The sequence below is a fragment of the Budorcas taxicolor genome, chromosome 1, assembly GCF_023091745.1.
Source record: "Budorcas taxicolor isolate Tak-1 chromosome 1, Takin1.1, whole genome shotgun sequence".
Classification (NCBI taxonomy): domain Eukaryota; kingdom Metazoa; phylum Chordata; class Mammalia; order Artiodactyla; family Bovidae; genus Budorcas; species Budorcas taxicolor.
In genome coordinates, this window is record NC_068910.1 from 117,543,120 (window position 1) to 117,559,365 (window position 16,246).

Consider the following 16,246-nt stretch of genomic DNA (forward strand, 5'->3'; position numbering starts at 1 on the left):
CACAATACATTTGTATTCCACTGTAACAGTCCTGCTCCAATTAACTTTTTGTTGGAAGAAGGTTCTTTTTCTCCCCCCCATCCCCCAGTAAAAAATGGATGCAAAACAATGATATGACAACAGCAGATGCTAGCAAGGATGTGAAGAAATGGGATCACTCATATGCTGCTGATGGGGATGTCAAATGGACCAACCACTCTGGAAAACAGTTCGACAGTTCCCTTACAAACTAAGCATACACATGCAGACAGCCAAATAATCTGTCCTTACTCAGAGAGGTGAACACTGTGTCCACCTAGAAAACCTCTACATGATTAATTCACTGCAACTCCAACTGTAATAGCCAAAAACTGGAAACATTCAAGACGTCCTAAAACAGGCAAACAGTTAAACAAGCTGTCATATGCCCATGCCATGGAATATTACTCAGCCAAAAAACACAGAAAGAGAGCAAACTGATGCAGGCAACAACTTGGTTAGATCTCAAGGGCACTGTGCTGATCGAAAAAAGCCAGTCTCAAAAGATTACACACTGTATGATTCCATTTACATAACAGTGCTAAAATGACAAAACTATGGACAAGGGGAACAAATTAGTACTTGCCAGGTTAGCATGAGGGAGAGCTTTGTGCTAATGAAATAGTTCTATATCCTGATTGCAGTGGTAGCTACACAAATATACATATCACAAAATGACAAAGAAATATACATACATTGTACCACTGTCAGCATCCCAGTTTTGTTTTTTTTTAAAGTTACACAAGATTTAAGCATTAGGAGTAACTGAGCAAAGAGTACACAGCACCCAGCACTGTTCTGTTTTATTTTTGTGAATCTTTTATTTCTGTGAACTTCCTGTGAGTCTATAGTTATTTCAAAAAATAAACAATGAGTGCAAAGCCAAATGTCTGAGACCTCTGGTAGAATTTTCTACATTCTCTCCAACAAAACAATACTTCCTCATTTGAATGGTCCCAAAGTAAACATAGTTCATATTTTTATAGGGTACTTTGAAAATAAAGAAAAACAAAACAATCACGGACACACAAAATTATAAACTTTCTCTTCATCTCCAGATGCTGGTATTTCTTTCCCATTCATTTTCATTCCATCTCCTGGCCTTTTGAGTCTCATATCTTGAGATTACCTCTCAGTGACCTATACAACTACCAAACAATTGATCCCTATGTCTCGTTTTTTCATTCCAATGAAACTGTACATTCCTTCAGAAAAAATTTCAACTAGATATTAGATTATGCAATTCCAGATTCGACCCCCTGTTGAAAGGCACACTTTAAAATAAACAAAACAAAAAAAGCTCTTCAGCCTAAATTGGTACAAATTAATACAAGTTACAATGTAAGAGAGATTTCTGAGCAGAAAAGCCTTCCAGATTCTCCTAGCCTATTCTAAGCCATCTCTCAGCCACTCCTCATGGTGCAAGAATCCCTCTCACAACCACAGGCCAGCTTCGCAACTTGACACCATCTTTCATAAAACAAACATCCCAAGAACACAATTCACACCTGTAAAGCACTTCAGTTCACATAGTGCTTGTACACAAGGGACCTCATTTGGTGCTCATTAGACTGTCAGGATAAGACATAAAGGCAGGAATCTTTCTTCATCCCCATGTAAGAGATGAGGTAACTTGACTTGGCAAAGTAACTTCTCAATAGCATAAAGGTGAACAGTTAAGTTGCAGAATAGGGGATATAACCCAGATCTGCTGATTTCCTAATACTAAGCAATGTCAAAGTATTCTATCAACCCAAACACCTCATTCCCAGTGTGGTAACAGACATTTATTAATGGTAAATGCAAGAAGAACAGAGGCAAATAGTGGATCCAATGGAACCGATCTGAGTCCACGAGAAGAGCAGGTTCTCAAAGTATGGTCTAATCCTGAGATCTGTAATATAGCTAGCAATTCTAAATAGAGATTTCAAAACAGAAAGCCAAAATGTACCTCTGTGTGGCTGAAGAACTTAGCTGGCACTGCAAGGAATAGGAAAGAAATGAAAACTTTTTACTCAGCTAACTTTACTGCTTTATGCAACTCACCAACTCAGAAAGGGCAGGATAGTGCTTCTATAATCAAAGCTGAATTTAAATATATTAAATTGAATCCCTAGCTCTCCCACATCTTAGCCAAAGTGGGGGCGGGGGAACAACACCAGAGCAAGGCTAAGCACAGGAAATCTCAAGGAATCAGCTATGATAACATGATTTTTAACATTCTTATTCTTCTCCTAATCTGTTATTTCTAGAGGAAGCATGTTTGGGACTTGGCAACCCTTGATCAAAGTGTAAGGTTAAAAAAAAAGGTGAAATAATTGGGAAAAAGGCTTGAAAATTAATCACATGAAAGAGAGTACGTCTGATGGCAGCAAACAGAACCGCGAGGAGATGATCCCTGAACTGCTCCCTGCAAACATCACAGCCCTCAGACCTAAAGTTTGAGGACCACACAACGCACAAATTATCAACCAACAAAGGAGATTTATTGAGAAAAGCAGAAGAGCAAACAAGATAAAACTCATGATCTTAATGCTGCTAAACACTCCAACATTTAGGATTAATAGAATGTTTTTTGATTCAGAGAAGTTCCTAGCCCCATTTTACCCTTCTTTAACAGGATCATGTAGCTGCAGAAGAAAGAACAGAGAAACTTTATAGAAGTCTTACCAACACGATATTTTAGTTCTATGATGGTTTCTCCTTCTCTGCTCAATTCCGTTACTTCGCAAGTGTAGTTTCCCAAGACAGCATCACTCTTATCCATCTTCAAAGAGGCAATGCCACGCAGTAATTCTGGTGGTGTGATTTTTGCACTAGAAAAGTTACTGCTGGGCTTGGACATCCGCTTACTTCCATCAAAGATGAAAATGTTTTCTCCTTTAAATTTCCATCTGACATACAATTCAGTAATGTTCTTCGTCTCCACATTGTTAACAAAACATGGGATGACAACAGTTTGATTGCAAAGGGTATATTCTACAGATTTGATTACATTAAATATTAGTTGAGCTGAACCTGGAAAAGAGAAATAAAATTGTTTCATTTCATACAGAATACTATGAGATCTTAGGTATGTTACAAATTCTTAAGATAAAGAGAAGTGCTTCTATTGTTCACTTAAGCAAGTAAGCAACTATAGAGAAGATGGGTGAAGTGAAAAGAACAAATTATTTTAATATTAATGTGCTCAGCTGATAGACAACACTGTACCTCTTCTTTATTCATTCCCACTAACACAAAATATACATTCTCATGAATCCTGGGAATAAACTCAGCAACTGTGTTAGAACATACAGATGTAGTATCTGGCTTTGGAAACTCTGAAGCTTGTGTCTTCTGATATTTAAAGAAAAATACTGACTTTACTATGAGAAAATTTTTAAATTGAAAGTAAAACCAAATAATATATTCAGTCTCAACTTCTATACACTTTCTCCAAATAGAACTTGCTAAACTGATAGGAAGTTTATTTCTACCCCTAGGTTACATTTCCAAAAAAGGTAGCAGGCTCTACTGTACTTAAATATAAAAAGTAAATCACATGAATCACATCACATCTTTCCACTAGGATGGTAAGCCTTAGAATGCTAAGGATTTAAAAAAAAAATTCTCTACAGCTATTTTTCCATTGCAAAATACAGACAGCAACAGACATTCGGTATGCAAGTATCATAAAGGATTATACACAATTGAATGGCATTTCCCCACTCCCACATTTCACTGAAACTAAGGAACAACTTCCAAATATATATTACAGGCGTCCCTTTCTTCTAGAAACCATAAACCACCCAAAAGAAAGCTAAGATGCAAGCTGAAACCAAGAGCAGATACTACTAATAAGTAGCATGTATCCGATCAACTCTTTTCAATAGTATAAACTACTGGTTGTTGCCTTATAAAAGAGAGGTTGAGAAATGGGTCTTCTTTCATGTGGAATGTGCAAAAATGTGGACAAACTGTAGCTGTCCTCCATATTCTTCAGCCACTTATCACTTCTTTCATGTAAGCAGTGAGTTGGTGTTTCCTTTAAAAAAAGGATTGACAGATATAAATAAAACCTTAGGTTTAATTGTTCATCTTTAAGATTTTTCCTTTATCAGGGGCATCAAGGGCATATTATTACTCTAGGAACATAATTACTCATCAATAAATGCCCACTGAATTGAATGCTGGGCTGCAGCATTGAATATGAACTGAACAATGTTCAGAAGCCTGAGAACAAATCCCATCTCTGTCACTTTTCAGGGTGCAACCTTAAGCAATTCGCTTAACTTTCTATGCCTTGGTTTACTCTCTATAAGTAAGATGATCAAAAAATGAACACTGGGCTGCTTCACAGAATTGTGCACACTAAGTTGCTTCAGTCATGTCTGACTGTCTGTGACCCTATGGACTGTAGCTTGCCAGGCTCCTATGTCCACAGGATTCTCCAGGCAAGAATCCTGGAGTGGGTTGCCACGCCCTTCTCCAGGGGATCTTCCTGACTCAGGGATCGAACCTGCATCTCTTGCGTCTCCTGCAATGGCATGCAGGTTCTTTACTACTAGCGCCACCTGGGAAGCCCCTCACAGAATTGTGGTCGGCATCAATGGAGAAAACATATTGGTAAGTGCTCTGTACTGTGCTATAAGTATGTAAGGTCATATTATAAAAACTAGGCACTCCAGCATCTTAATGTAATGCTCTGGACCTTCTCTGACTGGCAGGTCTAATTTCTGGGAATTGCAGTCTAAATCAACCCTGTGGTCATCCACAGCTCACCTTCCCCCAGTTCTCTCCATTTCTAGCCACCTAAATATCAGGAAGCTCCAGGCCAAACCTGGACTTCCAACTGCATTCTTCAAAACGCTGGAGTTATGAATTACTTCCCCTGAGAAATAAGCACTGGGTGGAGACTATAGAGTGTACACGGACAGAAGAAAGTGGTTACGATGCTGGAACTAGAAAGGAAGAAAAGTCTCAGAAACTATGGTCAAACTATGATTTCAACTATGATTTTGAAATGGGCTAAAAGATTACCGGGAGTCCTTTCAATGGGGTGCTGGGCCTTATCGGACAGATCCTTTTGGAATAACTCTCTAGCAGCCTGGGCCTCCTGCCAAGACTAGGCTGTTTTTATACTTTTGTAAGATGTAGAAAACTGATGGTAATGCAAATGATTCTTATCCATAGAGATACAAACAAACTTTGTTCTGCAGTTGATTTGGACCTGTTGGAAGAGAGGAATTTTTAAAAAAACTACATTTTAGGGACTTCCCTGGCAGTCCAGCTGTTAAGACAGCGCTTCACTGCAGGGGGCATGGGTTTGATCCCTGATTGGAAACTACATGCCACACAGCAGGGCCAAAAAAAAAAAAGATTTTATTGCCCTGAGGACACTGGCCAACTTTGTATCTATCCACAGATTCATTTCACCATTCCTGACTGCCTGTATGAACATGTGTCTATTCTTCCAATCCTCTTTTTTTTAATTAACAGTTGTTTGGCTACATTGGGTCCTTAGCCACAGCATGCAGGATCTTTAATTGTGGTGTGCAGATTCTCAGTTGTGGCATATGGGATCTAGTCCCCTGACCAGAGATTAAACCTGGGCCCCCTGCACTGGGAGTGCAGAGTCTTAGCCACTGGACTGCCAGGGAAGTCCTTCCAATTCTCATTTAAAACCAAGATGGCTGTACCGTCTTGTTGGTTTGCTTGTTAATTCATGTGTGAAATAAAAACTTTGACACGTGAGCATTTCATACTTGTTTGAGTCAAACTATACCTCCTAAAAATTATTAAATTTTAATTATTTATTTATTTAAATAATTTAATTAATTATTTTATTTAATTGTTAATTAAAGAGATACAAATGAAGAGCTAAGTTACCTCAGCAAACTTTTTTAGAAGCCTCCAAGTGAGTACCAAGTGGTCAGCAAGCACTCAGTGACTTTATAACTTGTGTTTAGAAAATGAATTTTCTAAAGAATACAGAAAGCACTGATTCCACTGCAGTATTTGTTGTAATATCAATATAGCCATTTTTATAGCTGAAGCAATTTAAGTTGAACAAATGCTGTCAATAAAATTCAAAGTGAAATTGACCTAGATCAACTATAATTTGAATAACCCTTGCACTAACAATTAATAAATACAATCCAAAAATGTTGCTTCATCAGCTGTTAACTACAACTTCACCCTCTACAAACATTTACTAAGCAGCTATTAAGCAGTGAAATTATTTGATTTGGTTTTTCTCTATTTTGCCTACTGCCTTCTGATGAAACAGCCAAGTGAAGAAAGAATCTAAAATATACAGAGCAAATAAAGGATCATATAGATAATTACCATGAATAAGTAAATTCTGAATAATCAAGAAATGCCTACAGCAGTCTAATCAGATAGGAATTGATAAGTATAACCATCCGTGATGCTGGAGTTACAGATAAATTAACAAATGAAATGGGAAAATTAACTTACATCAAATGCCAAAAATATGGGACCTTACAATTTCTGTGAATACAGACTACCAGTTCAAACCGTCTCATCTGATCTGAAACACTTAACAGGAGGTGCGTATACAATAATGAAAAAAAATGTAGGAATCATCTTTAAAAAACTTAAGAATTCTCACCTGGGGGACTAATGAAAGTGAAAGTAAAAGTCGCTCAGTCGTGTCCCACTCTTTGTGACCCCATGGACTATACAGACCGTGGAATTCTCCAGGCCAGAATACTGGACTGGGTAGCCGTTCCCTTTTGCAGGGGATCCTGCCAACCCAAGAATCAAACCAAGGTCTCCCGCAGTGCAGGCATATTCTTTACCAGCTGAGCCACAAGGGAAGCCTGGGGCGCTGATACATACTTTTTACAACCCAAGGTCGCAAGTGCTTTCTTTCCTACATGAACAAAGTGCTATGGATGGGCAAGAGAGTAACCAGTCTTTAGACTTCTAGGAAAATGTTTGTTGCTACTACAGGAAAAACAGAAGACTATCATAGACTCTGCTCATTTATTTAGGCCTTCATTCTTTTACCTTTTCACGTGTTCCATGGAAAATTTCTCTCCTTTAGAACAACACTGAAAATACTGTCCTTTTGTAAGAGCTTATCCAATACTCTCCAAAGGAGCCCTCCCTTCCTAATTACTTCAAATTGAGTCCTCCAGGTAAGAAACCAGAAGCTTCCAATACTTCCCCCTAGACATTCTCCTGCTGCCCCACCTATCCACACCTCTCTTCCCCTCACTTCTGCTTCAGAAATGAACTCCTTCACTTGACAGCTAGTTTCCATTTCTGTCTCCACACTCATCAAGGCCTTCCCCTAGTTGTTTACCATCCTCTGACATCCCCCAAGTTCATTTACAATAGGTTTTTAAAAAATTTTTTTAATACTTGAATATTAGCCAACTGGGGGAAAAAAAAAATCCCTTGTCCTTGTCTCTCTCTTTCCTAGCATCTAGAAAGACAATCTAAATGCATTTCTTCATCTCTTACTTCCTACATCCCTGCTACCTGGCCTCCACCTTGCCTTCTTCACTGCAATGGCTCTTGCCAAAGTCGTCGACCATCCCGTGAAAATGGAATGCACATGGTTCGCTCTCCATCTTGACTTCTCTACAGTTCTTGAGCCTGTGGGGAGCCCCTTTCTTGTCTCTTGGCTTCTGTATCTCTGAATTTCCTCCTAGTGCTTTCTCCACCTCATCGCAGCTTGCTTGCTTTACTGAAATCCACTCCTTGACTCACAGTACACATTAGGTTGCTAAGGACTTCCTACCCAGCCCTGACCCCCACCTCTCCCTACTCCAGCATTCTCCCTTACTCCAGGTTTTAACTACCCACACATTTTATTTAACTAGGTTCCCCCTTTCTCCTTAGCTGCAGAGCTTGGGAAGCCAGCCATGTGCTATGCGTTTCCACTTGGATATACGACAGTTACTTCAGAGTCAACATGATCAAAAATCTATCTACCTTCTGCCCACGTTCATCCCAAATCCTCACCTCCCTAAAGCACTTTTTATTATCTACCAGTCAACCAGACCTAAACCTAAGGATCATGCTAGATTCTGCTCTCTCCTCAGCCAGGCGAGTTCTGGGTAGGCTCAACCTACGTGACTGTTCCTAAAGCCAATGTCTGCTACATAAATTAACTAGACATTCATCATTTCTGCCTTGAACTATTGCTGCAACCCCTAACTAGCTCCCTGCCTTCAGCCTCAAAGTTTCCCCATCCCAGTCATGCATTTTGCACAGTTCCCAAAATAACTGTTTCAAACACAAATGTGCACTCCTTTGCGTAATATACTTTAACAGCACCCCTTCCCCCACTTTCAGGCTAAATTCAAGTGCATTAGCACGGAATACAAACTAGGTCCTTCAGGATCCTGTCCATCCTCACCTCCTACACTCTCTTATTTCCCAAGTAAGCTTCAGTCATAATGACCTTCTAGCAATTCCCTGGATATGCAAATGTACTCTCATCTCCAGGCCTTTCCCCACTCACACCAGCTGTTACCCAGCCTAAGGAGGCCCATACCTTTCACTGGAGGTACAGGTAAGGGCACACACTTGGCTCAACACTTACCGCTTTCTAGGTGTATAAGCTTAGGCAAGTTACTTAATTTCTGTATCTCAGTTTCCTCACCTATAAAATGTGACCAGTGATCATGTACACCTCATAGAGATTTTGTTGAGATTTAACAAGATAATGAACATGGAGTTCCTATTGAAATGCCTTTCACTTACACAGCAAACGTTCAATAAATGGCAGCTACAATTCACTAACTTTGGCTCTTCCTGAAGGCACAGCTGAGATGTTCAATCCTGTCCCCGTCGTTGCTACTACTCAACTCTATTCGTCCCTCCTAACTGCTCCTATTCCCCCCATTCAAGCGCTGTCGCTCAGTTCCAAATCTTGTAACTACTGTTTTACTCTACTGATTTCTCCATTAGGATAAAAAGGGAGAAACACAAGGACAATGCATTCATTTGATATCCTATGGATCTAATTCAGGGTCCAGCCAGTAGGGCTCAATACATTCCTCCTGAATGTAAAAATTTAAAGTATGAATCCCATGAGAAGAAAATCTAAATATCATATCAGGGAAGATTCACTCTTCTTCCATATTTCAAGAGATTCCTCCACTGTTTCTTACTTCTATAGCCCTGATTATGGTATCATGAGGCTACATATTTTAATGAAAAATCTAAACCAAGTTGGATGCAGATTGGATGGAACAGTTTCTTTAAAATTACTTGATGTCTCTAAGAATGCTCCTCCTACCAGACAGTGTTTAAACTGGATGAGTTGCAGTGTCCTAGAAAAGGAAGGGCTTTTCAGGCCATAACAAGTTCAGAGGAATAAAGAAAGAATACCCGAAGGCCAATGATTATTCAAGTGAACTCCAGGAAAAGGGGCTGGAAAAGATGATTAGGACTTATTGTAAAGGCTTCCTTGAATGTCATTGTGGGAAGTCTGGAGCTGATAACCTAAGTAATGACAAACCATTCAGACTTCATTACATTAAAAATAATAATAATAACACAGCAGTATGAAGGGTGAATTAAGGACAGGAAGAGCTTTGGGAAAGGAGATTCATTAAGAGATGGCTGCAATAATCCAGGAAAATGACAAGTGAAGAGAAGGCCAAAAGTAATAGTGAAAGAATGAAAAAAGCATACGGATGTAAGTCAGATGTGAGAGGTAAAGGAGAAGCAAGAAGAATTACAGTTATTAACTAAAATAGTATGTATAACCAGTTAGATTGTGGATTAACTATAGAGTAAAGGAGAAGAAGGAGAAGGCAATGGCACCCCGCTCCAGTACTCTTGCCTGGAGGATCCCATGGACGGAGGAGCCTGGTGGGCTACAGTCCATGGGGTCGCTGGAAGTCGGAGACGACTGAGCGACTTCACTTGCACTTTTCACTTTCATGCACTGGAGAAGGAAATGGCAACCCACTCCAGTGTTCTTGCCTGGAGAATCCCAGGAACGGCGGAGCCTGGTGGGCTGCTGTCTCTGGGGTGGCACAGAGTCGGACACGACTGAAGCGACTTGGTACTAGTACTAGTGAAGGAGAAGGAAATGGCAACCCACTCCAGCGTCCTTGTCTGGAGAACCCCATAGACAGAGGAGCCTGGCGGGCTACAGTCCACGCGGGGGTCACAAGAGTCGGACACGACTTAGTGCACTGCCTGTCTCTCAAAGATACTTAAGAGATTCAGCAGTAAATATTCTTTCAATATTCAATAGGCTGAGTATTAAAAGTACCAGTGGCACACTGAAATGGAGATGTCCAGTAGATCCCAGGATATGTCAACGTGGATTTAAGAAGAAAGGTCTGAGCTACAGAGACTTGGGAATTACCAAGAATATAGCTGGTAACTGAAACTGTGAGCATAAACAAGATCACTCAGAGAGTCCTTGCAAACAGAGCAGGTACCAGAGAATAAAATGGTGGGGAATATCAATATTTATGGACCGAACAGTTAAAGAGGAACAAACTAAGGATGTGAGAAAAGAGGTGAAGTAGGTGAGGGGGCAAAGAACACCACTGCAGACACAATGGAAGGGTCTTAACTATGGACAAAATAGATGTTAAGCAGGATGAGTAAAAAAAAAAAAAACCCTCTAGATTTAAATTTTCATTCTTAGCTTCTTTATCTGCAGCGATGTCAGCAGACGAGGGACTGGAGTCAGACTGCATTTGGGAAGTGAAGGGGAGGGGAGAAAGAAGAGGCAGTGGTTCTCTATGAATAAATTTGGCAGAATAAGAAAGCAGGCTTCCTTCGTGGCTCAGCTGGTAAAGAATCTGCCTGCAATGCAGGAGACCAGGGTTGGGAAGATGCCCTGGAGAAGGGAAAGGCTACCCACTCCAGTATTCTGGCCTGGAGAATTCCATGGACTGTTTAGTCCATGGAGTCGCAAAGAGTCAGACAGGAATGAATGACTTTCACTTTCACTTTTGTGGGCCTCCCTGCTGGCTCAGATGGTAAAGAATCTGCCTGCAATGTGGGAGACCCAGGTTCAATCCCTAGATCAGGAAGATACCCTGGAGAAGGGAATGGTAACCCACTCCAGTATTCTTGCCTGGAGAATCCCATGGACAGAGGAGCCAGGTGGGCTATTGTCCGTGGGGTTGCAGAGTCGGACACAACTGAGTGAGTAACACACACACAAGAGAGCAGAGAAAGAAGGCAACAATGGAAGGAGCGTGGAACCACTCTTCTTGTTTGTTTTTAATATGGAGTCAAACTTGAGCATGTCTTCAAACTAAGATGAAGGAATCCATGAAGAGGGAAAGATCTAAGGTACAAGACTGAAGGATTAAGGTGATTAGGCAGGTCTCCAAGATGGTGGAAGTGAAAGCCCTGTAGACAGGGGGGTCTTTCCTTGGAAAGGTGAATAGGAACACTTCTGACACCGGGTGAAGGAGGAGAATGAAATGAATGTTGCCTAAGATATTATAGACAAGTTTAGTAATGGTGGGTGGGAAGTTGAAAGAGTCCACACCACACATCACTATTTTCTGCAGCAGAGTAGGAAGTTAATTATTTGTTCAGGATGGATGATCAGGAATGGGATAAGAAGCCCCAGCAGTCACTAAGGTAAATGAAGCAAAGCCCATGAGTCAAGATACCTGCTAGAAATGAATCCATTTAATTTCTGCCATCAGGCTTGGGTTCTGGTATGAAGAACTGCAGTCTCAAACTGAATCAGGTTAAAATTAGGGTCAAAGCGAGGATTTAGTCAGATCTCTCCCAGAGACCAAAAAAGGCCGGTAAAAAGGCAGGTGTTCACAGGTGTTTAGTTCTGACTCAAACTGATCTCCCACTGGGGTTTTAAATGGTCCCTATAAGAACAGAAGTAGTCAACTTAGAGTTATAAGGCCCAGGGCAGTTTAAAGGCAGTAACATCCACAATTACAGCCTTTTCAAGCACTTAAAATATATTAAGTACTACTGAGGTATAAAAACAAAAAATCCCTTCTCTTTATAAACTACACTTTAAGTTATTAAGAGGCACACAGTCTGAAATTTGTCTGTATGCCCCAGAAGGCCTTGCAAAAAGCTTAAAGCATAGCATGGGTTCATACTTACTTCAAATAGAATAAGCAATGTTGACAGACCCTGCACTTACCCAATCCCTTGTGTGTGTGTGTGTGTGTGTGTGTGTGTGTGTTAGTCGCTCAGTCGTGTCTGGCTTTTTGCAATCCCATGGACTGTAGCCCACAAGCCCCCTCTGTCCATGTAATTCTCCAGGCAAGAATACCAGAGTGGACTGCCCTTCCCTTCTCCAGGGGATCTTCCCAAACCAGCGACTGAACCCAGGTCTCCCACATTGCAGGCAGATTCTTTACCATTTGAGCCATTAAATTCAAATATGCACTTAATTTAAATCCTAATTTAAATCTCAAACCCTGGGATTGACCAGATTCTGATGGCTCAGTGTTAAGTAATCGGCCTGCAATGCAGAACACACAGGAGATGAGGGTTCAGTCCCTGGGTCCAGAAAATACCCTGAAGGAGGAAATAGCAATCCACTCCAGTATTCCTGCCTGAAAAATCCCATGGATGGAGGAGCCTGGTAGACGACAGTCCATAGGGTCGCAAAAAGTAGGACACAAATGAACAACTGAGCACACACACCATGGAGATGGAATAAAATATTCAGAGCAGCTTCTAATTCCTGTTTCAACTCCATGTAACCACAGAGAATGAAAATCCAGATTCTACTGTCTTGGTCTAGGTATACCACAATCAAATTTCCTGAGTGCTCTATACTTTTTTTCACTTTAGTACTACAATGTGTTTAGCAAAACTGATCCTACACTATCATTCTTGTTCTTTTATCATAGAAGAAATATCAGCACTAGTACACAGAGTGAAATTTGCTTTATCACAGCCCGAGAGTGCATTATATTAGGCTGAGCTACAAGATACAAAACTACAGAAATTTTTATCGTGTATAAAAAGGTATGACAGCAAAATAAGCTAAAAGAGGGGTAAAATGGTTACATGAAAACTATGTCTCTAAAAGAAGATGAATGTATTAAAAAAAATGACGCCTATTCTAGCTAGAGTTGACTTAATATTAAGGAATGCAAACTTAGTTTTAATAATGCATTTTGGATTTACAATGTTTATCAATTTTGGGGAAACCACCTATTTCTCTACTTTAGAACCTGGCCTTTCAAATCTTCATTAACAACTCAGTGGCAAACATAAAACATCTGCCAAAATACAGATGACAGCATGAGAAAGTGTCCTAATAGTAGGCATTTAGTGCAATGGTTTAGCACCCTGCCTCTAGACTGCTGGGCAGCCCCGGAAATAAGTACATTTAAAGAGGCGTTTACTTCCTTAAAATGGCAAATTGTGGTTCAAAATAATATATCTGTTAGGAGAAAAGAAAACATTTTTTTTTAAGCCAGCTAAATTACTACTAGACTTAGACAATAAAAATGCTTTAAAATCATCTGTACCCGTGATTCTAAATACTCACTTTAAATAAAGAAAAATCATTCAATTACTGAAAAGACAGTTCTTATCAGTGTCATTATCTGAGTAACCTTTTATTTACCAGTTAGTGAATATCACTGAAACTGATGATGTACTTTCAAACAACGTATAATTGGACATATGGGGGAGGGAGGAGGAAAGGAGAATAGTAATAATTCATTCTGCATCTTGTAAATCAATACAGAAAACTGTATTTTTCCTGTAATTAAAAGGAATGGGCATTTTGGATAACTTTCTTTACTATAAAGATCAACTGAATCTGTAGAGGCTACCAGGAAATAGCCTTTGACCACCAATCATTTATAAATGAAACTGAAAGCAAAATCAAACCTGAGTACAAATAAACGTACAAATCCATGACTTCCTTACTCATTTGAGAATCTAAATTCAGCCTTGCAAATACTTGGGTTTACAACTACTTGTGTTCTGAAACAACATTTCTTCCTACATGTTCTTTTAAAACTACATATTAAACACACATGCACAAAAATACATTATAGCTTATGACAAACACTATCCCTTCCTGTTTTATATTCAACACTTAACAACTCAAATGTATAATATCTCTGTTTTGGCCTTTTTTTAGGTCATTATTAACTAAGTACAATAAAAGACCATAAATTCTGAATTCTAAGACTCTGTAGGGACTTAAGCATATTAATATTGTATGTAAATAAATGCTAATCATACATGATCATACCTATTACTAAAGGAGGCCTAACCATTTCTATCCTCAAAAGTACCATTCGAGCAGTTCTTTCTAATCTACTTGAAAATAGGACCCTTGTTTTTAAAACAGTGCATGATTCACATTTTTTTATGCTTCAAACTAGCTTTGAGACCACCGGTCTGATTTAGTAATATTTTATTACAAATTCATAACCGGGTTCAGTATGAGGCTTTCCGATCATACAACAGGTTTCTGAAAGCAGTATTATCTGAGCTATGACGGTAACGGGCAACAAGATGTTAAGGATGATAACAGAAAACACTACCCTACCTAGTATCAACCCTTTAGATAACAGAGATTGATTATTAAGAGCTCCAACATCTCAGGAGATTTCACAGAGGGGGGAAGGAGCTAAGTCGGGACATAAGGGCATTTTGTAAACAGCCTGAAGTCACAAGCCTTCACAAATGGTAGAGGGAGGCTAATAACCCATTTAAAATCTAATTAATCTAGCATTTCAGAATTAAATGTAACAACTGCTTGATACTACTACTCTAACTCAATTCTGAATTTTACAAAAAGTTCACAACAGAATGTATAGATGTGAAGTGTGACAGGCACTATAGAGCCTCGAAAATTCCTATTCCTTCCTCAGTTTTTACAGGCGAAGCACACGTTCTAAAAAAGCGAAATGGATTCCAAAAGCTTGGGGGGCCAAAACGCCTTTGGCGTTGAAAGACACCAAATCCCACTCTACCGCAAATGTGTTTTGACTAGAGGTTACTATCTTCATACTTGAAGCGAAATCTGGATTACTTTTAAAACGGTTCCCCTAAATAACGTAGGAAAACTTGAACGCGCAATTCAGACTGTATTGAAGTGGCTGATGGTGGTGGGGCGTGGGGGTAGTTTCCACCCAGTAAGCTATATTTCTAGGGTTAAAAAAAAGAAAGAAAGAAAAAAACAGCCAGAGAATCTTCTGATTAAACGCTGGGTTGTAAATGAAACTTAACTGTGTCCTTTACGTCCTCTTAACTCCTATGTTCGTGTGGTAGGGCAAACGGAGGAAACCCCTTCTAGCAGACTTTGCCAAAATGCGTACTTGCATCACAAGAGGCTGGGGCCCTCCTACTCTCCTTCCTTCAACCCCCAAAACGTTTAAAGCACGGGGAGGGACAGGGGTACGAAAGAGGGGTACCCTAACAGCTGCCAACCCCTCGCCTCCGATCGCGCCCCTTCTCTCCAGAGCTAATTTTTGCGCGAGGTGCACGGTTGGAGTCTTCCTCGGTGGTGGCAAACAGGGGAAGATGTGCCCCGCTCTCACCCAGGGGGAAGAGGAAGAGGAAGGAAAGGAAGAAAGGAAGGGGGTGCCGATTACCCGCTGGGCCCTCCCGCGTCTGCACCCGGGGCCTTGCACCCGTGCAGGGCCCGCTCGTCCCGCGCCCCGGCCACCCTCTCCAGGGAGCCGCCGGGCCAGCCGGGCGCAGCCCACACACCCGCGGGGGCGCCGAGACGCAAGCTGTAGAACCAAGAGCTAGTGACCACTCACCGCAGCGCACCGAGGCCAGCAGCAGAACCACTACCAGGGGCCACATCTCCGCGCCCGCCGCTGGGTCGCCGCAGCCGCCGCAGGCGTCTAGAGCAGGCGCCGCAGCAGACACAGAGAGGACCCGCCGCCACCTCCTGTCACAGGCAGGACCCGCTGCCCAGGCTGCCTGGCCGCGCGCGTGCGCGCGCTCCCGACGCCCCCCCTCCGACGCCCGCGCGGGCCGCGCACGCGCACTCGGCCGCCCTCAGCCCCGCCTCGGTGGCTGTTGACGCCGCGCCCTCCAGACTCGCAGCTTCTAGTTCCCGCTCCCGCCTGCTCCCTGGCGGTGGCGCGCGCAGGGCTTCCCGGTCACGCCCCGCGGCCCCCGGCCGCCTCCTCCCACGTCAAAGTCCACACACCGCCCCCGCTACCCGCTGGAGGCTGAGTGCGTGTTCTCCCGCTCACCGGGGACCTCACTGCACCTGTCCCTGTCTGCTGTTCCCTTTTACCTCCCCGGGGACCCCCTGTCT

The 16,246-nt window shown here is 41.5% G+C and overlaps 1 protein-coding gene across 1 annotated transcript in view; it reads right to left on the bottom strand.

Annotated features, from left to right (window-relative positions):
• Positions 1-15,876, bottom strand: part of CD47 (CD47 molecule) — a 53,416-nt gene extending 37,540 nt beyond the window's left edge. Inside the window, exons 1-2 of the mRNA XM_052636705.1 lie at positions 15,738-15,876; positions 2,689-3,036 (exon numbers count right to left, since the gene is read on the bottom strand). Of these exons, the coding sequence (XP_052492665.1) occupies positions 2,689-3,036; positions 15,738-15,783 (394 nt within the window). The 5' untranslated portion in view covers positions 15,784-15,876. The remainder of the gene's footprint in view (positions 1-2,688; positions 3,037-15,737) is intronic.
• Between the last annotated feature and the right edge of the window lie 370 nt (positions 15,877-16,246).